The sequence below is a fragment of the Amyelois transitella genome, chromosome 17 (assembly GCF_032362555.1).
Source record: "Amyelois transitella isolate CPQ chromosome 17, ilAmyTran1.1, whole genome shotgun sequence".
NCBI lineage: Eukaryota > Metazoa > Arthropoda > Insecta > Lepidoptera > Pyralidae > Amyelois > Amyelois transitella.
Window position 1 is genome coordinate 10,014,055 of NC_083520.1, and position 27,162 is coordinate 10,041,216.

The window sequence follows — 27,162 nt, forward strand, 5'->3', positions numbered from 1 at the left end:
CTGACTGTAAGAGAAGTGGTTGTATAGGTATGTCATGAGTATTTTTATTCGTTGAGATTTCATAATATATCTTATTAGTTTTTTTTTATCTTGGTTAAGGTACATAGAAGACCACTTCTCATACCGAAGATAATTTTATATTACCTAACTGTATAAACTCATGCTTAGAAAATATCTCATTTCGTTTTATTTTGGTAATTCCTCTATTAACACAAGATGCACGGTTATGGTGTCTGTAAGGAAATAACAAAATCAGATTATAATGTACAGTGAGCCTCATAGATGAGTTTACCTCTTTCGGTATGTCTGCGATACGCAAATGGTATAGTTTTCTATGTGGTTTACTGTACACTCTGCTATTTAACATTGTCCTATGTTTGTTTATAATAACCCCTTGCTTATTTGTGGACTGAACACTATAATTCGTCTTTATGACAATTCAGCTTATAAACGTCAAAAATTTGAAGATAATTTTTTTGTGACAATTTTTTATTTAAAGATGTAGTATCTGCCTACTCTTCCGGGAAAGAGGCGTGATTTATGTATGTTTATTTTTTAATAGATAGCACCGTGTAATACCGAAACTGTATTGTTATTCATTGTGCATGAATTGAAAGTACGAATTAAGTCAATTAATATAATATATAAATTCCTGGCTGAGTCCACGAAAGTGACCTTACCTTAGGTTAGTTGTTTGGTCTCTTGCCTGACTGTGAAAAGATGAAATTTGTCCAAAAAAGTACCTGATCAATGTTTTATTTAATAATATCGTTTATATCGGTTCTCATTTTGTCAATAATAATTAGGCACTAACTGGTACCTACCATATTTTTTGTTGTAATAATTTCAATATCATTTTGCTACACTCACGCGAAAACATATAAATGGTCTTAAGTAACTAAATGAAATTTTGAACAAGAATAGAAAAGATTTATTTTCAAAATTGGATACAAGATATCACTTATTGACGTCACATCACTTAAATCTAATTATAACTACTACCGCTTCCAAAGCGCATGTGTAGAAGAAGCGTCGAACAAACTACACTGCAGCGTTTTCACCGGAGATCAATTTACAAAAATTGATCTCTTAAATCTAAAGACTGTATGTTTTAATTAAATAAAATATAGTGTTCAGTCCATCAGTAGTTAGATGTAATCGTTCACGCACAGATGTACCGCTTGCGGACGCACTGCGACTGTCGCAAACAGCACGCATACGTAAGTGTCGCTATCTGTCATATTCTTACTGCTTCAGTCTGTTTTAACATTAGTTTGGATGTAGTCGCAATGTAGTTTTTAAAAGAATAGCTTTAATATTTTATCTGCATGCTTGAAAATTAAATTGACGTTGAGAATTGATCATTTTGTATGTTTTTTACATCACTTGCACATTTAACAGCATGCTTACTCGGTAACATAACTAACTCAATTTTCCATTAACAAGTAAATGTACGCTCACGTTTAAATGACCGTAAAGAATTGCTGCCGTTTCTATTCAATAGAGTATTCAGTTTCTATTGAAATCGACTGTATTTTGGTACTATCATAATATTCTGTAAGTTTAATGACTTGTTATGCCTTAGTTAGAGAAATTGTTTATTTTCCATAGGAAATTAGAAAAAATGTTCTTTTTTTAAACATAGGTGGAGCAACTGGAAGCCCAAACTCGCGAGATGAACCAAATAATAAATGAGCTTGAAACTCGCAAAGCGTCTTCAGACGAGGAATTAAAAGCTACAGAAGAGAAGATTACCCTTCTCCGAGACATCATCGCCAACTTGGAGAGTCAACTGGAACAGAAGACCAATCACGAGGCGGAGATTATGCAGCAGTTAGAGGAGATGAAGAAGACTATAGATGAGAGAGATGGCAAGATGAGGGCCGTGCTCGGGGAGTTGGAGTCGCTGAAGAGCGAACAAGCGGAGCAGAGTGATGTCATGTGTGTGAAGTGTGGCCAGGAGGAGGATAAATATTCGGAGTTGATGGAGAAGATTAAGGAACAGGTGAGATCATTTTTGAGTCTAGTAACGTCGTGGAATTTTGGGGGTATATGAGAAAAGTGATATTTTTAAAATTGATGCACTTTATTTCATTCACATGTGTCTTAATTGGTGAATGAAATTATAGTTCTAGTCCACTTAATACGTCAATCCGAGGTGGATCAGGTAGCTTTCTTGAAGTTAGGAAATTCGGAGCCCAGGACGACAGATGGGTGTTGCTCCGTGTAATTTTTTAAGAATAGAATAGAATAGATTTATTTTAAAATTGGATACAAGGTATCACTTATTGACGTCACATTACTTAAATCTAATTATAACTACTACCGCTTCCAAAGCGCATGTGTAGAAGAAGCGGCGGAACAAACTACACTGCAGCTTCTTCTTCAATTATCTGTCTTACCCACTCGCAGTCAGTCGTAGGTGGACTCGAGTCTTCTCAAAGAGCAGTTAGGACAAACGCTTAGAGGAAAATAAGATGAGCGAACGGTGATAATGTTTGCGTGTACCTTAAAACTTCAGCTGATGTATCAGATATCTGCAAATTATTTTTTAATAAGTACAATAAAGTATCTTTCTCGACGGCCTCTGTGGCTCAGCGGTAGTACGCTTGTCTGTGACACCAGAGGTCCCGGGTTCAAATCCCGGTCAAGGCATGATGAGAAAAAGAACTTTTTCTGATTGTCCTGGGTCTTGGATGTTTATCTATATAAGTATTTATTATAAAATATAGTATCGTTGAGTTAGTATCTCGTAACACAAGTTTCGGACTTACTTCGAGGCTAACTCAATCAGTGTAATTTGTCCCGTACCTATATATTTATTTATTTTATTTCAATGCAGTGCGCGTGTATAGAGGATCGCATCCACCGCCGCACTCAGCAGCTGCAGCGCTCGCACGAGGTGTGTTCAGCGGCCTGCAGCGAGCCCAGCGAGGACGTCTCTATACGGGACCAGAAGAATGCTGGAGCGGAGGTTGGTTCCTTCTGGTATTTTCCCCTTGATTAGAACGCCATTTTTGATTAGTAATAGTTAAGAGTAATTTTATTTATGCCCTGTGGTTCCCGGTACAAATATAAAAAGAATAGGACCACTCCATCTCTTTCCCATGAAAAGTAAAAGGCGATTAAGGGATAGGCTTATAAACTTGGGATTCTTCATTTAGGCGATGGGCTAGCAACCTGTCTCTATTTGAGTCTTAATTCTATCATTAAGCCAAACAGCTGTACGTGGCCTTTAAGTTTTTCAAGACTGTTGGCTCTGTCTACCCCGCAAGGGATGTGACTATATGTAAGAGTAATTTCATTAATAGGGTTTTATCTTAAGGCCAGTTTACGAGGAGGCGTGACGTGGAAAGTTGTCCATTATTTAGCAACATTTGCAGCCTCCCTATTGCTTATAGCCGCTAGCGATGAACTTGACTCTCGATGACCTAAAAACCAGCTGTAATCTGTTAAAATTTATCGTTAATTTTTGAACTGTTATATTGTTATTTTTCCTCCAACAGCCCACGTTTCCAGAAGTGTCCTTGAAATCCATGAACGCCTTCTCTAAACAAGTGATCTTTAGAAATTAATTCAATAATTGGTCTCTTCCATTCTAAACCATCTTCTGCAACTTTCCTATTTATGTCAACACAACCTTTTCCATTATCGATGGCTCACAAATCAGCGATAATGTACTTAACTATATGTTGTCGGGGGGATGTTTAACAGGTGTTTCCCCTCCAACAGCCCACGTCCCCAGACGTGTCCCCCCCCAGCCCCCGCGCGGGCGAGCTGGCGGGCGTGTGGGAGTGCCTGCTGGCGCAGTGGCGCGCCGAGGACGCGGCGCTCAAGCGCATCGCCGACCTGGAGATGCAGCGGGAGCAGCTCAGGAACGTAGCTCAGGTCAGGGGCAAATGATAAATAAAAATAAAAAAAACAGAACTTTATTTTTAGGTTGAAAAGGTCTCATTAGGTCACTTCCCCGGCACCGATACAAAAAAGAATAGGACCACTCCATCTCTTTCCCATGGATGTCGTAAAAGGCGTATAAGGGTTGGGCTTGTGAAATTGCGATCCTTTTTTTTTGGCGATGGGCTAGCAACCTGTCACTGTTTGGATCTCAATTCCATCATCAAGCCGAACAGCTGAGCGTGGCCATTCAGTCTTTTTGGGACTATTGGCTCTGTCTACCCCGTAAGGTGATAGAGGTGACACTATGTATGTATATACGGGACAAATTACACAGATTGAGTTAGCCTCGAACTAAGTTCGAGACTTGTGTTACGAGATACTAACTCTACGATACTGTATTTTATAATAAATACTTATAAAGATAAACATACAAACCCAGGCCAATCAGAAAAAGTTCTTTTCTCATCATGCCTTGGCCGGGATTCGAACCCGGGACCTCCGGTGTCACAGTCAAGCGTACTACCGCTGCGCCACTAAGTAGGCCACTAAGAGGCCGTCAACTAAGTGTAGGTACATTGGTCTTAATATTAGGAATGGAACTTATCATCTCTTTATATACCACCACCACCATCCACCCAAAGGTTGACTGGAAGAGATTGCATTAGCGACAGGTCCGCCTTTGTGCCATCTCTGTCTTTTTTGTATGTTTTACTCTTATGGTACAATAAAGAGTTTTATCTATCTATACCCCTAAACCACACAAGGAACTTACAAACAAAATAAAAATCTCGTGTGCCTATGAATGCCATTAAACTTGAGGTAAAAACCAGCCGTTTGACTGATATGTAAGCACCTGTACGTATTTGACGTCGGAGTTAATATTAAAAACAGTATTTGGCTAGACGAGAACTATGCCTACAATAGGTTTATATTAGTTAATATGTATATAACGCTCAATGGTTAGCTTACATTTTTTGTAAATCGACTCTAGCGACATCAACGGATAAATTTGAAATGATTCTTTCCATCCTATTTTACCGGGAAGCAAACGGCATGATATTAAGCAATCTGATATGACAAAATTCTTCCAAATCCCATGTTTGTGTGATATGTTTCGACTATCAAAATAAACTTGGGCGCGCTGCCAACTCCAAATGAACCAAGCCAAGTGCACCAAGGTTCCGGCTGGACAATATGGAGGGTATCTTCGTTATGACGAATGAAGAGAGTTATGAAAGTGAAAGAAGGGATATTGAATAATAAATATGGATAAGGAAGTGCTGTGTGGTTCCCGGCACCATTACAAAAAAGAAAAGGACCACTCCATCTCTTTCCCACGGATGTCGTAAAAGGCGACTAAGGCATAGGCTTATAAACTTGGGATTCCTCTTTTAGGCGATGGGCTAGCAACCTGTCACTATTTGAATCTCAATTCTATGACTAAGCCAAACAGCTGAGCGTGGCCTATCAGTCTTTTCAAGACTGGTTGCTCTGTCTACCCCGCTAGGGATATAGACGTGATCATATGTATGTAAAGAAGGGATCCTGGCAAATTGGAAAGGTGTACTCCTCCGGGAAAGATTCGTGGTTTTAAGTTTTTTCGATTCATGAATAGTCAGAGATGGGAAGAAAGTGAGCTGTTGTTATTTTCCAATTGTTATACATTGGACATTATGACACAAAATTGGTTTTAAGGTCAAATTAGGCTTTTTCGCAAATCCCACAGGAAGTATAGCTTTCACCGGGATGAGAGGTACCCTATGTCCTACTTCAGACTCTTAATTATATATATATGGGATATTTCAAGAAGATCAATTCAGAAGATAACCCATGAAGGGGTAACAAACAAACAAACTCACTTTAGCATTTATAATAAAAGTTGGGATTTATTTTTGCCCCAAACGTTAATACATACATAACATACTCCTTTCACTATTATGTTTTTATTGGCAAGTTTTTGTGATCTGTCCGAAAATCATCCTTAACTTTGCAATTGTTTTTTTCATACTATTAGGCTCGCCCAAGTAATTATTGGTTATGTACGCGATATATTTTTTTCACAAAACCTATATTGAAGTAAATCGGTTCATTGATAGTTTTGGCATTGGTCCACGGGTTTATTTAAAGTTCGGCGCTACATAGATAGACAAACTCTTGTTGATTTTACTAAAAGCTTTTCAGATTGATTTAGAACTAAACAAAGGACGTTAATTTTTTTATGTATTGCATATTACTTACAGCCGAAATAAAGATTTGGGTATAGGAAGCTTAAATTTGGTATAAGGAGTTTATGAGAGATATGGGAAAGAATTTCCTGAAAATATCACGTGAATGAAAACTAAGGGATAAGACAAGCGGACGGAATTGGGAGCTGGTTTCCTTTCAACCAAAGGTTGACTGGAAGACATTGCATTAGCTATAAGTCCGCCTTTGTACCATCTTTATCTGTTATGTGCTGTTTTGTATGTTTTACTCTACATACATACATACATATGGTCACGTCTTATATATCCATTGCGGGGTAGAGAGAGCCGACAGTCTTGAAAAGACTGAAAGGCCACGTTCAGCTATTTGGCTTAATGATAGAATTGAGATTCAAATAGTGACAGGTTGCTAACCCATCGCCTAAAAAAGAACCCCAAGTTTGTAAGCCTATCCCTTAGTCGCTATTTACGACATCCATGGGAAAGAGATGGAGTGGTCCTATTCTCTTTTGTTTTGGTGCCGGGAACCACAAGGTACAATACTTACTATTATGGTGCAATAAAGAGTTTTATATTTCTATCTAACTCATTTTTCTAGCAAATTAAAAGTCAAGATTTCAGAAGATCAAGAGAAGTCTCTTACAGATCCTTCCTACTGTTGAAATAGTAATAGTTGGCAGTATTTCTGTATTTTTCATTGTCACGGCACCGTTTTAAAATAGACATGCAGATTGTGAAAAAATAATATATTTATAGAAGAGTTATTTTTTAATGTGAGTTTATGTAGCACTTGGGATTTTAAAGTCTCCCGCTATACTCAGACTGAAATATAATATACGTACATATACATACATACATATGATCACGTCTATATCCCTAGCGGGGTAGACAGAGCCACCAGTCTTGAAAAGACTGGTAGGCCACGCTCAGCTGTTTGGCTTAGTGATAGAATTGAGATTCAAATAGTGACAGGTTGCTAGCCCATCGCCTAAAAGAGGAATCTCAAGTTTATAAGCCTATCCCTTAGTCGCCTTTTACGACATCCGTGGGAAAGAGATGGAGTGGTCCTATTCTTTTTTGTAATGGTGCCGGGAACCACACGGCGTGTAATACACGTACTTGGCAAACAAGTTGTTGAATCTGCTACAAGAGATATTAAGTGAATTCTAACGACATTATTTTTTTTAATCAAATCCACTAAAATAAATATAAAACAAATACACCCCAAAATATATCGCACTTAAATTTGGCGTACAAATAGTTATGTACACATATATCTGCTACAAGAGAAGTTTAGTTAAATTCAACGGGATCAAAATTTTTGGATCAAATCAACTAAAATAAATATAAAACAAATACACCCTTAATATGCTTTTATTTAGATAAAATGCTTATAATAAACCCCTGTCTCCTATCAATCATAGACGCATGATCCAATAGGATTTGTTCTCGATATGTTTAGCATACAATAATTTAGTTTCAATGCGTCTGTTTGTTATAAAATCACGTCTTAACTGACGCGTAAATAACCGCCGTACGTGAATAGGTCGCGGTACAGTCTACATTAAAAAACTCAAGGCTCTTATTGAAAATTCGATAATATTTTAAGGTATTTTTATTGCAGTGTTTAGTATGTTTGTTTTGCTTTCCTAAGAAAAAAATGTTAAGATCACATTATTATTTTAATTTAATTGCGTAGTGAATTTTGTTTGACCGTACACTGTCTTGAAGCAAAGGATTGTGTATTGGGTACAATTTAAGAATTCTAGAAGGCGGATACATTTTAAAATTACTATGAAGGTGTTGTTTCTCTATGGCTAAGATAAACTAATTATATATATTAATTACAAATATAATATTCTTCGTCGTAAATAAATATGTCTATATGGCCATATCACGTATATAATGTTGATTACATTAATTCATTGAAAAGGTTAATTAAGGAAGCAAGTAACCCTCAAATGCCTATTTCACACCTTAAAAAAAAGACTGTGCTGTTTATAAATTTTCTAAGAACCGGTTAATAAGAAAGTTTCTAACGGTGACAATATATTTTGTACACCTGACATTAGACACTCTCGCGCAGCCCCAGTTAAGATCTGTTTTGGCCGCGACTCCTACTGCACCGGTGATAGCACGTCTCTTTTTGTTTCAGGCTTAAATTAAATTTGTTGTTATTGTACGCAGATCATTCACTAGAGCAAGATCCCAGAGCCGTAAGACACAACTTATTTTCTAAAGAATGGATCTTTCGATACTCAGTAGTCTTTCATGTACTTTTAATACCTGCATGTTTGTGAGACTTGCCCGGTGACACCTGCGCAGGTACCAGGCGAGAAAGGTAACTTAAAATCACAGTTACTTAACTTAAATTTTTATGACTGATTTTTATATATATTTTATAGACTATTACTCTGAAGTCATATCAGAGAAGTCAGACGCTTTCCATGCGCCAAAACTTTTGTCAGACGCTTTAAAGCTCTATCAAAAAAAAATTAACTTAATTTATTTTTAAATGTCTGACTTTTATATATGTTATTCAGATAACTATTACAAAGTTGTATTAAATCAGTCAGACAGTTTGTAATGACCAAACACCCCTTAAACACAAGAATTACTCAGCCTCGAGTATGAGCGCGATAGCACAATGCGCATGCGCGTCAGAGTAAAATATCTAATATTTGAAAAGTACTTACTGTTTTCAATTTCATATTTTTGCATATCTATTCAAATACGATGAAATTTATAATTAAAATAATAATTAATCATTTTTAAAATAATAAAATATGTTGCATACTAGCTGTTGCCCGCGACGTCGTCCGCGTAAAGTTCGAGTTGAATCTTAATCATACAGTCTGATACAGACAGACAGACAAAAAATTTAAAAAAAAATTCTCTATTTTTTTTCAGTCAAAATATTAAATGTACAGACAAAATATTTTTACCGTATGATTATATTTTCAGTTTTTTTAATAAATACTCAAACAACACAAAAAAAAAAACATTTTTAATAAAAAATAATATATATCTTGTTATTGTTGGGACTCGAACTCGGACCGCCAACTTCACAGTCTCACGCGCTAACCACTGGACCATCGAAGCCGTTGCGGTGGTGTCGAAATTAAAGAAGACTACATACATATGGTCATGTCTATATCCCTTGCGGGGTAGACAGAGCCAACAGTCTTGAAAAGACTAAATGGCCACGTTCAGCTATTTGGCTTAATGATAGAATTGAGATTCAAATAGTGATAGGTTGCTCGCCCATCGCCTAAAAAAGAATCCCAAGTTTGTAAGCCTATCCCTTAGTCGCCTTTCACTTATATTTATATGTTATAGGTTTACTATTACTATACTATTTTTTAATTGTTTATGATTTTATTTTTACGGAAAATTCTGCCAGCAACGACAATCTAACTGATGATGAGGACGATGACTTGAGTGGACAGTATAGAGATTTAATAAATGATGAAAATTCAAATGATTATTTTGATGATGAAGATGATAAAGAGACAATAAAATAAATATTCAATTGATTAATCATAATTAATTATTTTTTTATTGAAATTATTATAATAGATATATTTTTTTAAATAAAATAAAAATCATTCTTTTTGAAAGGCTATTGCTACAAAAAAATTCATTTTCCCCTATTTATAAACAAAAACAGTAAGTACTTTTCAAATATTAGATATTTTACTCTGACGCGCATGCGCATTGTGCTATCGCGCTCATACTCGAGGCTGAGTAATTCTTGTGTTTAAGGGGTGTTTGGTCATTACAAACTGTCTGACTGATTTAATACAACTTTGTAATAGTTATCTGAATAACATATATAAAAGTCAGACATTTAAAAATAAATTAAGTTAATTTTTTTTTGATAGAGCTTTAAAGCGTCTGACAAAAGTTTTGGCGCATGGAAAGCGTCTGACTTCTCTGATATGACTTCAGAGTAATAGTCTATAAAATATATATAAAAATCAGTCATAAAAATTTAAGTTAAGTAACTGTGATTTTTAGTTACCTTTCTCGCCTGGTACCTGCGCAGGTGTCACAGGGCAAGTCTCACAAACATGCAGGTATTAAAAGTACATGAAAGACTACTGAGAATCGAAAGATCCATTCTTTAGAAAATAAGTTGTGTCTTACAGCTCTGGGATCTTGGACCAACATCTTTTAGCTGTACCGTAACTATTAAGAATAGGACCACTCCGTCTCTTTCCCATGAATGTCGTAAAAGGGATAATGCACATTAATCTAGTACAGTTTTTACTCATTGAACACCATCTGCCTAGGCACGGCGTAAGCTGCTTTTAAAATCAACAAAATAAAATTGCTATGTTAATTTTGTTTTGTTGGTAAGTAAACCATATAAGTTTCACTATATTTAGAAGAAAGGGGGAAAGCTTGACACGTAAGTCGTAAATAGAAACTACTCATCACGATGTATTTTGTTACGCGTGAACATTTGTTGCTAATTTATGAATGGGTAACTTTATTTGTGTGGACGTACCTTTATTTTGTACATATAGGTACTCATATCACGCCTTTATGTTACTGGGTAGATAGAGTCAAGAATCGCAAGACAAGGTCACGTTTAGATGGATGGCTTAATGCTCTAATGGAGATTTAGAGATAGTGTATTTTTAATGTAAATGAAATTTTGAAATGAAATTAATAATAAAGTCCAATAAAGGTAAGATAATATTTCAGCACTATGATAAAAGTTGGATGTCCATAGAATGAGATTCCGCAATTCCTTTAGTTTTGTTCACTAAATAAATATCATCGGGTTTTTTACCAACGTAGACAAGATAGATGTCCCATCCTCTCCGTCTATCTTTAGGCGATAGAGCGAAACGAAAGATTTTATGCCCTGCCAATGTTCATAGATACACCCGTTATATACATAATACATAATTAAAATCACGCCATTTTCCTAGAGTACATCTATACCCGTTAAATTTATGTAAATACAAGTCAACGAGCTGACCAAACAGAAAAACTTTATGAATAAAAACTGTGTACGTTTATGAATATACATATATATAGATATGGCGAATAATAAATGAGGAAGTCTGTCTATATTCAGATAAAATGAAACAAATTAAAGTAAATGCTGACTACAAATTAAGTGCAGCTACTGAGTGAGTCAGTTCGTCTGTCTGTAACAGCATTTACTATTCGCTCGTATCAAAGAGAACCCATTCGTTAATTCGTCGACCCTAATGCGCGGGATCAGCTCGCCAGTTTGTGAGGGAGAGATTTTATTGGTTGTGTCATCAGGGCTGCCACTCGTATGGTTTTCTAATCGAGACCCACTCACGATCATTGGTGTTTGTAGAATACACTAGGTATGTATTCCACCCGTGAAATGCGCTGTTTTTTTGTTTCAGTGGTTAATTTGGTAAAACCTCTAAGTGTTCATTACTTACTAATCGAAAGTATCTATAATAAACTCGGTAATAATCGAAAACTCCTTATGGGCATTAGTGTCTATAATAAACTTAGTTTCTCAGCCTCAAAATACGCAAAAAAAAATTCGATGTAATATTGGTGATACCTCTTAGTGGTCACAGCAGACTTATCGAAAAATCGAGCCCCTTTTGGTGTGTATAATAAACGTTTCCGCCCGCAAATTTAAAAAGGTATGTACCATACAGACACAAGGGGAACAGCACAATTCTGACTTGCTTCAATCATATTTTTCGCTGTTTGTTGTGTATAAGGCATCTCATTCCATATCACTCGGTATTGGACGTACATTTTTTATTAAGAAATCAGCCCTATTTAACCGGGCTATTAAGTAGTGAAATTAAGCAGTTTCTAAATCTTGGCATGACAACACGGATCTAATAAAGCGGCAATCGATGCAACAAGTAAACAATGGTCTCGACCGCGACCCACATCCAGATTGCACAACTCGGGAAGAACGGGCGTGAACTGACAGCCCTACGCTGGATTTATATATAGATGACGCGGATGTGAGAATGTACGGGGTCTGGATGCGGTAGTCGAATGAGCGCAGTTGTATGTTGTTAATATATTTTATTTCATTGTTAGTTTCTTTCATTTATTCATTGGTAAAGTGTAAACTTTACCGGGAAGAAGGAATAAATTGAATGGGTGTTTTTCTGGATATAGGGTCCCCCAGAAAAAAAAGTATATTGACCAGTGGGCAGTGGCCTACATTCAGCGCTTCTCTTTAAAGTTTTAAGAACTTATGTCAAGTTATCTCTGATATGTTTTTGTCGTTTCCTTCCGAATCTAACAAAGCGCCTATATACCAAACGAGGTAGTACGAGTATGCTGCTCTTACTAAACATTACACGTATTCAATTTATCACTTTCAGATGATGGAAAACGTCGGTAAATTTAATGTGTAAAACATTAATTCATTAAATACATACATACATACATATGGTCACGTCTATATCACTTGCGGGGTAGACAGAGCCAACAGTCTTGAAAAGACTGAATGGCCACGTTCAGCTATTTCATTAAATCGAAGCACAAATTTGCCACATCCAATGTTCTGACATCACAATTCCCAACAGAGTCCCGGTCAGCACTCAGTGTATCCCGGAGCCCGATGTTGCAAAGCGTGTTATGCTGTCGTAAGGTGCGATCATCCATGTGTTAGATATGTTGTGTAGTTCATCATTGAGATATATCATACACCATGTAAGAGATATATAGTGCCAATGGTTTGTGCGTTGTGATGTTTGTGTGGAGTTACATTAGGCGGTATATCGGCATGGGACTGCCGGATCTCACGGTGAGTCGGATTCTGGAGTGGCCTTAGGTCACCAGATTTATATGGTAAAAATGTGGTTTCATTGACTGTTCTTATAGGGTGTATATATGCTGTTACAGAAAGGATTTTACTCATAGTAATTTGAATAGAGTTAAAGGAAGTTAAGAAAAAAAAAATAACAATTTCGAACTTTGAATTCTGGTATATGGAGAATAAACTACTTTAATAAAATTCACATTATCCTTTACATCATCGGTTAAAATAATATTAACTGCTCATACAAATATTGAGTAGCAAAGTTTTAAATGAAATAACATAAGGCCGTTACGAACTACGCACTTCGTTTAATGCGTCTGTTGGCTAAAAATATATACATATTTATCTATGTTAGTAAAAATACAGTAAAACAAACACTAATAGAACTTTCTTACATACATATAGTCACGTCTATATCCCTTGCGGGGTAGACAGAGCCAAACATTGGAATATATTCTTAAAAGCTTTTTATGCCTTGTTAATGTAGTTAGGTTCAAGTGTCGTTTAATTTCGTTGGTTCGACAAAGCATAAATTTTATAAATACAAATGCTTTTCTTTTTTAAAATATTATTAAGTTTGGATTATAAGATGAAGTGTAAGCAATGCAGGAATCGTGTCAAGTGGAAAGGTTCTGCCTACCGCGCCGGAAAAGAGGCATGATTTTCTACAATATGTATTTTATTTATTTATTTAAAACTTTATTGCACAAAAGGAAAGTACAAAAGGCGGACTTAGTACCGTTTGGCATTCTCTACCAGTCAACCAGCTGACCAAACAGAAAAACCTTAAGTTGGTGGTGCGATAAAGTGCACATGCATACCACATAATACATAATTACATTACAAAAAAATGTATGTATGGATAAAACACATTATTTGTAAGCCATGTTTACATTATGTTAATGCATTCTGTCTGCGCAATGACCCTCGCAAGTGCAATTAAATCTTATTTTGGTATTAGCCAGACGTTTGCCAAAATATCGCGAGAGTACGTAGTAGGTATTTATTAAATTCAAACATGTATGTACCTAGTCATTATAAAAAGTTATAGCAGATGCAGTCTCTCCCTGCCACTCCGAGGAAAGAGCCCTGATTTTATGTATGTTTGTAATACAAAGAGTATTAGAGTGGTATGAAGGTTTGCAATCAAAACAAATATTTTATTTTAATGTAATTTTCTACAGTTGTTCCTCACATTTTCACAATACCTAAATAAAAGAACAGTATCATAGACCATTTCAAAATATGATAAAAATTAGCGATTTTAATTTCCAACAAGATTATATTTTTTCAACGATTTATATCGCATGCAAAGTCGGCCGCTCCCTATAAGTATAAACTGCCTTCAATCAGCATTCGTTCAGTCAATTGTGCGACAGTTATCACTACATAGTATAAAACAAAGTCGCCCATTTTGTCTGTAGTCCCTTCGTATGCATAAAACTTTAAAACTACGCAACGGATTTTGATGCGGTTTTCACTAATAGAAAGAGTATTTTCTCCGACAGGTTTTTATATATAATTGAAATACATTGAAACTATATTAGCTGAGTTATAGCGATTTATGTCCAAGAAGTCAGAAAAAAAATCTAATTGAATATTGCATTTGTGCGTGCGCCGCTTATACCGTTGGATACAAGTAAGAACAATGTACAGCAAAAACATTGGTCTTTATTAGTTCTACAAAAAAGTCCGCGATGACATATATCCAGCTTTTTTATTTAAGTCACAAAAACTACTTTTCTGTATTAAAAAAACATTTAATTCGTTGGGTGATGTTTAACTGGTGATATAACCAATAATACATATATCCTTATCAAAATAAGTAAGTTCATCATCACGAGCATTTAATTTAGATTATTTTTGCAGTTTACAGTGTGTTATTTAGACATATAGTTTAGGAGATATCACGATATTAGTATTGCGGCACGGTACGGGCCGGCCGCGGCGGCGGGGGCAGCGTCCCTATAAAAACGGTACATAAAAAATAAATAATATTAAAAAGTAGGTACTACGACTTTGATCTATACATATAAGACAAAAAAAAATCTGTACATTACTTAAATATTTTTTCCAAAAACTGATACCCGGGGGGCGATCAAAGAAGAGTCACAGAAACCAAAAAACATTTTAATATTTTAAACGCGGTTAAGGGAAAGAGAAGTTATTGTGAATTGAAAATTTGTAGGTATCCAATATGTGTTGGTGCGTTGACTGTATTTGTCGAAGTAGCGGGATACACGCAAACGAAGTTGCGCGGGTCAGCTAGTTCGCAATAATTTCCAATTGTGAATACTTCTGTGACCAAGCTCTGACTATATGTTCCTGACATCGATTGAAGGTCGCACATTTGTTACTATGACGATTTTGGATGGTATGACGTAATTATATCATTGAAATAGCGACCCGCCCCGGATTCGTACGGGTGCAAAGCAGATAGCTAAATATATTGCCTTTAGACCTTTTAAAGGTATACAATATTACCTAGTACATTATTTTGATCTATCTCTTAGAGTTCAGCCAGCGTTTTGCAATGTAAGCGCAAAAAATGTGTTTATTTACGACTTCATATTAGAAATCTTAAAATTATCAGTGGTTCTCTAATATATTTTAATTTCCTCCCACCCTTACGTTGACTGGAAGAGATTGCTTTAGCCTTTGTGCCTCATTACCTGTGTTTTTTTTTTCTGTTTTTCTTTTTCTTATGGTGCAATAAAGAGTCTATCCATCTATCTATATTAAGCATGTTATTATAAAACTTGCTCTTGAATCACTCTATCTAAACCGCATCATAATCCGTTACATAGTTTTAAAGATATAAGCATATTGCTTTATACTATGATAGTGATTAGACTGTCAGACTGATAGACATACATACATACAAATAGAAGAAAGGATCAAATTGATTTATTAAAATATTCAACCAATTTTGCATGAACTTAAACTGACACAAGTTTAAAGCAAGATAATTTAAACAGACTAAATTTTAATTCATATAAGTATAACCTTTGTGCTTTCTATTCATTTTAATGTTTTTAAGATCCTCTCTTGCCTCTTAGAATTTGTTCCACGTCTTCATCAATAAAAATGACTTATTTATTATTTAGTTTATGTGGTGAGACTTAAGAATGTGATTCACTATACATATTGAACGTAGGCAATGTAGACCAGGCCGTCGTTATATTTAGCGCATCGCTAACCCGGTAACGTTCACTGTTTGTCAAGCAGTCGTTTTAAACGTTAACATTCATACTACATACATACATATAATCACATCTATATCCCTTGCGTGGTTGACAGAGCCAACAGTCTTGAAAAGACTGATAGGCCACGTTCAGCTTTTGGCTTTAAGATAGAATTGAGATTCAAATAGTGACAGTTTGCTAGCCCATCGCCTAAAATAAGAATCCCAAGTTTATAAGCCTACCCCTTAGTCGTCTTTTACGACATCCATGGGAGAGAGATGGAGTGGTCCTATTCTTTTCTATTGGTGCCGGGAACCACACGGCACCATTATACACGGCATTCATACTAACCTGTAATAATTTAAATCCAAAAAGCCTGTATAGTTTCCACTTCTCCAGCTCGTTCTGGGTATGTCTATGTATGTATTGCTAGCTTGTACTAGGTACTATGTTATTTGCAAATATCTTTTCTATCTGTGTACCAAATTTAATCAAAATCGGTTCGAAAGTGTGTTCAAATCTTTTGAGTTTGTTGTTTACAAACATACAAATCTTTTCTCTTTATTTTTATTGTGGTTATAAATACTTTCGTATATAAACAATGAAACATCTTCAATATATTTCTTTCAATTAAATTCAAGCATGTAAAAATCATTACTATTGGCATGTAGGTACCAAGTTTTGAGGTTTACAGCTGAGAATTCAGTCCCCTGGATTCGCTGAAATGAGAGATATATGATCATGTCATTGTTAGGGACTAACACTCAATTGCAGTAATTGAGTGTTCCTCCTTAAAAGTGCGCGTTATATAACACACCATCACTTTTATTTAGTTTTCTGTCCATTGTAATATTTGCCATTACGAGTTCCCTGCTTCATAAAACATTGTAATATAACATTCAACTTGTACACTACATCTGCAGTATTAGTCCATTATAAGTTAAGAAACATTTGCTTTGATAAAGTTTATATAGACTTATATATAATACTTATACACGGATTTGTACATATATATCACACCAATCATTATCTTTCCCAGAAGGTGCGCGCTCCATTATATGTTAAGAAACATTAGTTATGAAAAAGGTTTTATAGAATTCTATACATACATACATAAAATCACGCCTCTTTCCCGGAGGGGTAGGCAGAGACTACCTCTTTCCACTTGCCACGATCTCTGCACACTACCTTCGCTTCATCCACATTCATAACTCTCTTCATGCAAGCAATAGAATTTTATATATTCACATTTTGTACATATATATCACACCAATATTTTTTTGTGAAAATGAGAAAATGCTGCAGTGCATTTTGTTACCGCTTCTTCTGCACTGACACCTTGGAAGCGGCAGTAAACTTAGTTTTTAAGTGATTTGTTTGACGTCAAACCATGTTCTGTAACTAAATGTTTTGACAATTATTAAGCGATATGAAGTATCCTATATATAATAATGAATAAAAATTTTGAATTTTTTTGAATGTTTCTGAATTTTTTTGAATTTTTTGAATTTTTCCTCTCCCAGGAGGTGCGGGCTGAACGCGATGTCCTCCAAGCGCGGATGTCGGAGCAAGCGCTGAAGATATCATCCTTATCAGCGAGGCTCCAGCAGCAGAGGAACGACGCGGAGGCCCTGGCCCACCACGCCGCCAGCCAGCTGTCTGTGCAGCTGCACGATGCTAAAGCTGAGGTATCACATCGCATCTGTATCTTCCACCTGGTTTATTTCCAGTTGCATCCTCACCACTCTGGAGAGGAGCGCGGGGTGTGCCTTCGATCATGGATCCTGGATTGGGTGAGTCGGGTTTTTACATGAAGCAACTCTCATCTGGCCTCCGCAACCTTTGCAGGCGAACCTTACCCGTTTTGGATCGATCATGGTTACACATCCAATTGCCTGAATGTGCAAGTTTCCTCACGATATTTTAGCTAGGGGTATAATTCGTTACAATACGGTGACGCCAATATCGTTTCCAACAGCCGTGTTGGCCCAAGTTCATTTTTTCACCGCCATTCTTTTGATTCACCTGTGTCATCATAAATATATATATTTCTTTATTTTCTTTAAATTTATTTTTAAATAACCACATCGAGACAACTCGTCCAATAGGCTGGCAACATTTCCCCGCTGAATAGCCAGACTAATTCTTTGAGCAAAGAAGGTTCCCCTCCATCGCGTTACCAGTCGCTTCGACGCTTTGTGTATATATATATACTAGCTGTTGCCCGCGACTTCGTCCGCGTAACCCACACTAAAAATGACGAAGTTTCATACAAACTTGCAACCCCTATTTCACCCCCTTAGGAATGGAATTTCCAAAAATCCTTTCTTAGTGGATAGCTCCTAATTAAAATCTACCTTCCTGCCAAATTTCATCTTTATTGGCTCAGTAGATTTCGAGATTTCGTGATTCCTAAGTGAGTGTTTTTCGCTTTTATATATATAGATATATAACAATAATATCTGTGAACAGGTCCAGCGGATGAAAGAAGAGTTGGAATCCAAAGACAAGCAGCTGGCGCGGCTCAAACAGAATTCAGAGGAGAGGGACAAGTTGAACGAGCAACATCACACGCTCTACGGGAACTCATGTGAGGAAATCTATTTAAACAGAACGACCTTTTACCCGCTTCGCCCGCGTGATTCTAGCGCCATCTACAAAAAGCAACGAATTAAACGCCACCCACAAAAAGCAACTAATTTTGTTGACTAAGGGAATACGCACATTCATCTGCTGCAGCTTTAATCATAATTTAATACGGTTGTCGCTTCGAATAATAATAAATATATCTGTATTATCGTGTACTGTATTATCATGGTCAAAGGTGGCACTCCGGTGAGCTGGTTTCCAAATCAAGCTGGAAATCATCTGATCTTCTACTTTTCTTTTTGTTTATCAGAAGAAGCTTTGTTGTGACAGTTTTTTTTTATCGGCGATCAACATACCGTCATACTCAACATACAACATTTACCTTGACTAAATTTCATCGCAAATTTCTGACCTCAGGTGGCGTACTCTTCCGAAAAATTTAACATGTCAAATTGTTCCAGGCAATCCGAAAGACAAAGTGATAATATTAGAACGCGAGCTATCATCAGCTCAGAGCCGCATCGCTCAACTGGAGTCGCTGGTGCGAGGTCTCGAAGCTGACAAAGATGAGTTGCAGGCCGCTGTCAGGGACCAACGCAGGGAGCTGGCGGAGAAGGAGGATCAGCTACAAGAGCTCATGGGTAAGATTGAAATTCATCATCGTCTTCAGCTATAAAAGTTGTTAATTCTTGGACAAAGAAGTCCAATATTATTTATGTTATCTCTTCCTCATCTCTTTCCCACGGATGTCTTAAAAGGCAACTAAGGGTTAGGCTTACAAACTTGGGATTCATTTTTAGGCGATGAGCTAGCAACCTGTCTCTATTTCAATCTCAATTCTATCATTGAGCCAAATAGCTGAACGTGACCTATCAGTCTTTTCAAGACTGTCGGCTCTGTCTACCCCGCAAGGGATATAGACGTGACCATATGTATGTATGTATGTTATTTATTTTATTTTGTGCCCTATTGCATCCAATCTCGTCCGCCGCTTTTGTCCACCCCTTTGTTTGGTTAGCTGGCTGACTGCCCCAGTAGTAGGTATGCCACGCTCGACGCTGTTTTTATCGCGTGCAAAACAATCGTTTTTTCCTATTTTATCATGATGTGAAATAGCGATAGTTTGTCGCGCGATAAAAACGTCGTCGCGCGTGCTATAATCCGGGGGCTGCTCTCGATCAATGAAGATTATAATGGGTTCATTTATCTATCAGCAACACGTTGGCTGCGTAGGTTTTACCTTTGAGTCTGTGTTTTGTTTTCCCCCTGAATAAACCTTGTAATGGATCTGAACTCAGATACCTTAAACCGAGTGTTCTTACCAATGTGATATCATACACCCAACGACAGCGAGTGCCAACATTTGTTGAATTTTTGTCTTACTTCATTTGTTATAGGAATGATTGTTCTATATTTTTGTAATGCAATACAGACTGCATTTAATTTTGGCATGACGTTATTCTGATGTCACCGCTTGAACAATTTGCTCCTAACGCCTCCGCAAACCGCTAACGTTATTATTAAAATGTTATAAAATGACGTCTAGGGCTTTGGTTTCAGATAACGCTTGATTTTCATTGCCAAATTTAAGGAATTCATACATATATATGTACATGCATAGTTCTTAAAAACATACATATAGTCTCGTCTCTACTTATCGCGTGGTAGAAAGAGACAAAAATCTTGAAAACTTTGGCACTAGGGGTCCTGACAATGTTGATTTTAGAGACGACGTAGAATTTTTTTTTCTTCAATAAAATAACAATTGCCAATGATTTCCTTGACGCCTGGAACATGAAATTTTCCGTTTCTACTATGACAATTGCTTCCAAACATTTGGGCCTCATCCAACTCACATTAATTTAGGTTAACACGATAATGGACCCGTGTGTCTAGTGTCTAGACTAGTGCTAGTACCAGTTAGGTCATGACTCATCATATCTTTTGTTTTACAGCTCTAAAATTAGAAGATGAAAACCAGAAAGACGATAAGAGTGAATTTATTGAAGGGAAAACTTCAGCTCGAACGCTGAGCGACATCGTTTCTATATCTGAATTTGACGAGCAAGATTTACAGATGAGACGGGCGGAATTAAAGGCTCATAATATGAGCTTATCCGGTGCTCCGTACGCCACTGAAGTTAAAGAAAAGAGTCAGTTGAACAGGACGTTGCCCCCGGAACTACATAGAGCGAATATGAGCTCTTTGAACATAGATGCCGATCACTATGACGTTCAACACACGCCGAGAGCCGATTCCCTCCCAACACATCTCACATCGACACAAAACAAAGATGTGCTCAAACAATTCAAACGTAATGTCAATGAAACTACTATGTTTGGGACAATAGACAAATTTGGAGACAGTGTCAAACATTCTACAGCGCAAAACATACCAGATAACTGCTCGTTATATCCCAACAGAGAAATTAATGATAGCAAAGATTTGAGCGTTGAACCTAAAAAGATTGACTTCTCTATCGAGCCGTCTAAAGACAATAGATCACATGAAGAAGAAGAAGAATTCACTTCACTAAGAGAATTAGGAATCACGTTGGATATTAAACAAGAGAATTTCCCTGATATATTAACTCAGTTGAAACACGAAATTAAGAAATCTAGGACCGAGTTGGAAAATTGTAAATCGGAGTTAAAGAATGCTGAAGAACAGCTTTGTGAATTCCCAGCTCTGAAAGAGGAGGTCGAAGAACTGAAAGGATTATTGGAAAACACTATGGCTACAATGGAGAATGACAAAAAGTTCTATGAAAACCAGTTAGAAAATTTCTCTTCCAACAAAAAATTACTAGAACAAAGAGTAGCCGAGCTATCAAAGGAAGTGAATGATAAATCCAAAGATTTGCATTTGCTCAAAGAAGATATTTTGAGGCGAGAAAATATGATATTGGAACTCGCTAAAGAGAAACGTAATTTGACAAACAAACTCACTGAACTAGAAGTTAAAATTGATGAAGTTAAAAGTAGGAATTCTTCATTGGAAAAGAGTGAGTCGGAAAACCATCAATTGAGAGAGAAATTAAACGAACTCAATAAGTTAGAGCAATTAGTATCAGAGAAGAATCAACAAATAGATAGTTTAAATCAGCACTTAGATAGATTTGACGATTTACAAAGGTGTCTCAATGATAAAACCGAACAATTTGAGAATTTGAAAGAGGCTTTCGAAGAAAAATCTAATGAACTGTTCCAACTGCAAGACACAGTCGAAGCGCTGACTCGTGATTTGAACGTAGCTAAGGAAGAAAATAATAATTTAATTACAAACAATAATGAATTGAAACTCAAATTGACGAAACTGGAAAAAGAACAAGAGAATGCGTCGATCAAGTTGCATAATAGCGAGAGCGAGTTGGAACGGTTAAACTCGTTAAACAACGAACTGACTTTGAAAATAGAAGAATTGAAATTGCTAACGGACAAATTGAAAGACAAGGAGACGGAAATAGAAATCTTGCATGAAGATATAAACAGTTTTCATGAGGAAGTGGCGAGTTTGAAGGAGCAGTTGAAGATGGTGTCTCGTAGCCCTTCCCCTAGAAATAAGGCAGGGGAGGGGGAGGGAAGGAAGGAGAGGAACGCTTCTAGTGATAAGAAACAGCTGGTCAAGATAAGGAAGCAGATTTCTTTGCTGCAACACGAATTGGACTTTAACAAGAAAGAGCTCAATGATAAGGTATGTTGTTGCCATACTTATATCTTAAATCTAGATGTTAGTAGTGTGTTTATTTTGGTGTACCTAGACGGTACACTTTAATTTACTTAAATTCTTGTGTCGAAATGAATTTTAAGTAAACTAATGTTAAAATAAGCTTTGGCGCTCTTGAAATTGTTTTCACTTGAAATTGTGTTCACTTCCCTTAAGAAAAGCTTATAATATGGTTAAATGATATCCATGTTAAATGAAATAAGTCAATTATCAAGTAAAAGAAAACTTAAAAACGAAAAATTTACATACTTCTACATACATAATAGATTTATGTATGTAGAGGTATGTAAATTTTACTTTTTTAACATAAAGTAGATATAATTAGATTTAAGTGATGTAACGTCAATAAGTGACACCTTTTCATCCACATCCAATTTTGATAAAAAAATCTATTCTATTCTATTCCCACAGGCATTTGAGCTAGCCAAAGCGAAGCTGGACATAACTGAACTGAAAAACAACTTGGGACTGTCCACCAAGCAAATTGTTGAGAGAGAAACGGACAATAACGAATTGAGACAACGAAACGAGACTCTTAAACTGGAATTAGACAAACTCGCTGCTGAAAAACGACAATTGAATGAGCAACTCGCTGTTCTGGCGGCTAGGTAAGATTTTTACCATTCATTTACTTATATTATTATTTATTGTGCCGTGTGGTTCCCGGCACCAATATAAAAAGGAATAGGACCACTCCATCTCTTTCCCATGGATGTCGTAAATGGCGACTAAGGGATAGGCTTACAAACTTGGGATTCTTCTTTTAGGCGATGGGTTAGCAACCTGTAACTTTATTTGAATCTCAATTCTATCATTAAGCCAAATAGCTGAACGTGGCCAATCAGTCTTTACAAGACTGTTGGCTCTGTCTACCCCATAACGAATATCATATATAAAACGTGACCATATGTATGTATGTATGTATTATTATTTATTTTTGCTACCAACCCGTCAGTATTAGAATCTCAATTCCATTTTTAAGCCACACAGCTGAACGTTGCCTTTCACTCTTTTCGAGACTGTCTACCCCGTAAGGGATAAAGACGTGACTATACGTATGTGTGTATGGGACTAACACCAAGACGAAGTAAATCGCAAGTAAATACGATTAGTTATAGTTGTTTAACGCGTTCACAAAAAGACAAGATTATTTTGGGTAATATAATTTTCGTTACATTACAATTGACTATAATTATGTTTCGCAGAATGCGAGAAGAATCCAATGTCGCCGAGTTGAAAGCCAAGCTCCAGGCTAAAGTCAGCCGTTGCGAGGAACTGGAAATGGAGGTGCAAGATTTGAGGGAACTGATGGAAAGGATGGGTGACCACAGGAGTCTGGTGCAGGGGAATGCTATGGTGGTGTCGGCGCGGGGCGGCGCTCGCTCGCCCACCGCGGAACTCGAGAGGGCGCTGAGGGACCAGCTGAATTACAGCCATACCCTGGACGAGGATATCATGGAACAGGTATGTTATACTGGAACTCGCTGTTCTTGCGGCTAGGTAAGGTTTTTACCATTTATTTATTTGTATTATTATTATTTATTGTGCCGTGTGATTCCCGGCACCAATACAAAAAAGGAATAGGACCACTCCATCTCTTTCACATGGATGTCGTAGAAGGCGACTAAGGGATAGGCTTATAAACTTGGGACTCCTCTTTTAGGCGATGGGCCAGCAACCCTGTCACTATTTGAATCTCAATTCTATCATTAAGCCAAATAGCTGAACGTGGCCATTCAGTCTTTTCAAGACTGTTGGCTCTGTCTACCCCGCAAGGGATATAGACGTGACCATATGTATGTATGTAATACTGGAACAGGCTTTAATGGGGTAGGTTTGATATCTGGGGGATGCTAATATAACAGCTGAACGTGGAACGCAGGATCCATGGTCAAAGGCATACCCCGGGCTCCTCTCCAGAGTGGTGAGGATGCAACCGGGACTAAAGCCAGGAGGAAGAAGAAGCTAATTTAATACCTGAGTTGAAGAGGGCATTGGGGAATCTGCTCAATTACAATTCTACCCAGGATGAGGATATCATGGAATGGGTATGTAGTACTGGAACAGGTTTTAATGGAGTAGGTTTCATATCTAGGGGATGCTCAAATAATAGCTGAACGTGACTCATCCAATCATGACCATCTGGCCAAATTAATCCTCAATCTTAAACACGACTTATGTTTTTTTTTCTCTTTTAGATTCTTTCTGCGAGTAGCGACGATCGTGACGATATACCAAGGCTGGCTTTGAATACGTCAAAGTAAGTACATACATTATAAAATATGTTAATTTGAATCGAAGAAATATGTCTGAAAAATACAGACCGATCGCCGGTGAACTGGAGGAGATCCCTTCATGGGATAAGTCCGCCATTGCAAGTGATTTATTTCTTTTTTAACTACGTACTACTTCTTGTTACTTGGAAATTTATGTGCAATAAAGATACAAACAATCCAAATAAACAAACAGACTGTTTCATGTAAAAGTATACTGCAGAAAATGCCGCCGGGATTTTACAGCTCTTGAAAATGTTATCAATGCAATCTCCAATCTAGGGAGATCATATAACCATTTCCAGAAAGAAGATAATGACCAAAAATTAAGGGTGAACAACCCTTATCACTAAGGGAAAAATAGATGGCCGATTCTCAGACCTACTCAATATGCTCACAAAATTTCATCAACCCGTTTTTGAGGAGGAGGAGAAACGAACATTGTGACACGAGAATTTTATATATAAGATTAACTTTTTCCGCATCTCCGTTCGCGTTAAATTCCCGTACTTCCTCAATTCTTTAATGTATGATTATTATTTATGTCAAAATCAATCATGAATTCTTACACACGAATAAAATTTAACGAAGCGTGTGAAGAGGACAAAAATACCTGTACACACTTTTCACAATATGTATCAATATTGATTTTGTTTTCAGGTCATCGAGTTCAATACACTCGTCATCGTCAGAACGCATCCACCGGCTGAGAGCGGAGAATGAGAAACTGCAGCTCCAACTCAACAACTTGGAATCTAGACTTCAAGATAAAGACGCGCTCATCACGGAGCTGAATAGGTGAAACATTTATATATAACTATCATGCCTGTTTCCCATCGGAGTAGGCAGAGACTGTGGATTTCTACTTGCTTCTATCCTTATTGAACTCAAGACATTCGAAATTTGGTCCTTGAAAAATTTATAAAAATAATAGCCCGGTGAAAATGCTGCAGTGTAGTTTGTTCCGCTACTTCTACACATGCGCTTTGGAAGCGTTAGTAGATATAATTAGTGTTATCCATTTTATAAATTGAATACTATGTAGATATATAGTTAGGTTGGTAATAATTACTATTTTAAAAATAATTCTAATCTAGCCTATAACTTCAGTACCCAAGTACGTCTTAAAAAGAACAATCCGTTCGTTTTCTTTCTCAACATCAATTTATTCCACTTTGACATGCCAAGGACAATCGTAGTAATTATTTCATGACAACACACGAATCACAATAAATTAGACTTTTTATTTACTTACCTTATAATTTTAGACAAGTTTTATGACGAAAGCAATCTTTATTTTCCGTTGCAACCCATTGTTTTTTTATTCAGTATCTGAAGATTTCACGATTAAAAATGTTCGTACTGAAAAATGTTTACTTCTAACGCAATTTGTTTGCGGATAAACAGTGTAATAAAATTAATCTAAAACTTAATACAATAAAACTTAATCATAAAAACAAAAAATCATAATAATAAAATGTTAATCTGAAATCTGAATAAATGTGGAGCACTGGATAGCAACTGCTATCCTTTGCGCGAGATAAGAGCCTCTTGAGCCTCTTGTCACCAGTGACGCTGAAAAGACGTGAAGCTGTTTTGGGAACTTTTAAGAGCACGCACCCCATGGACCGAAAGTTTCGAAATTAAAATATTGATGTTTAATACTTTGAGAAATTCCTATATACCTACATGTTATTCTCTAGCGTCTTTTACCAGTGGAAGTAATTAGTACATAATTATCATCAAGTCTACGAGTACATCCCTTACGGGGTAGACATAGCCAAGAATAGGACCACTCTTTCCATGGATGTCGTAACAGGCGAACTGAGGGATGGGCTCATACATTTGGGATTCTTTTTTATAGGCGATGGGCTAGCAACCTGTCACTATTTGAATCTCAATTCTATCATTAAGCCAAAAAGCTGAAGGTGGCCTATCATTCTTTTCGACTCTGTCTGTTGGCTCTGTCTAGCAAGGGATGGAGACGTAATTATATGTATGTATGTAAGTTAATCTTCGTACGGGAGTCCAACTCGCACTCGGCCGGTTCTTTAACATTATCTTCGTTTGTAATATCTTTATTGCATAGAAATTTACACAGTAACAAGAGAATAGTAAGTGCATAGTTATAAAAGAAACAAATCACATGCAATGACGGCCTCTGTGGCGCAGCGGTAGTGCGCTTGTCTGTGACACCGGGGGTCTCGGGTTCGAATCCCGGCCAGGGCATGATGAGAAACGAACTTTCTCCGATTGGCCTGGGTCTTGGATGTTTATCTATATAAGTATTTATTATAAAATATAGTATCGCTGAGTTAGTATCTCGTAACACAAGTCTCGAACTTACTTCGAGGCTAATTCAATCAGTGTAATTTGTCCCGTATATATATTTATATTTTACTAGAGGCCGCCCGCGACTTCGTCCGCATGGAAACCCTATCAATCCCGCGGGAACTCTGGGATAAAAAGTAGCCTATGTGTTATTCTGGGTCTT

General features: G+C 36.8%; 1 protein-coding gene across 1 annotated transcript in view; it reads left to right on the top strand.

Moving 5' to 3' along the window:
* The window catches only part of LOC106142369 (golgin subfamily A member 4), a 78,959-nt gene that overhangs the window by 35,708 nt on the left and 16,089 nt on the right, over window positions 1–27,162 (top strand). The window contains exons 16-27 of the mRNA XM_060948998.1: window positions 1,173–1,220; window positions 1,646–2,005; window positions 2,843–2,974; window positions 3,715–3,888; window positions 17,603–17,767; window positions 18,552–18,669; window positions 19,130–19,309; window positions 20,624–22,362; window positions 22,807–23,003; window positions 23,601–23,859; window positions 24,594–24,655; window positions 25,329–25,466. Coding sequence (XP_060804981.1) covers window positions 1,173–1,220; window positions 1,646–2,005; window positions 2,843–2,974; window positions 3,715–3,888; window positions 17,603–17,767; window positions 18,552–18,669; window positions 19,130–19,309; window positions 20,624–22,362; window positions 22,807–23,003; window positions 23,601–23,859; window positions 24,594–24,655; window positions 25,329–25,466 — 3,572 coding nt within the window. The remainder of the gene's footprint in view (window positions 1–1,172; window positions 1,221–1,645; window positions 2,006–2,842; window positions 2,975–3,714; window positions 3,889–17,602; window positions 17,768–18,551; window positions 18,670–19,129; window positions 19,310–20,623; window positions 22,363–22,806; window positions 23,004–23,600; window positions 23,860–24,593; window positions 24,656–25,328; window positions 25,467–27,162) is intronic.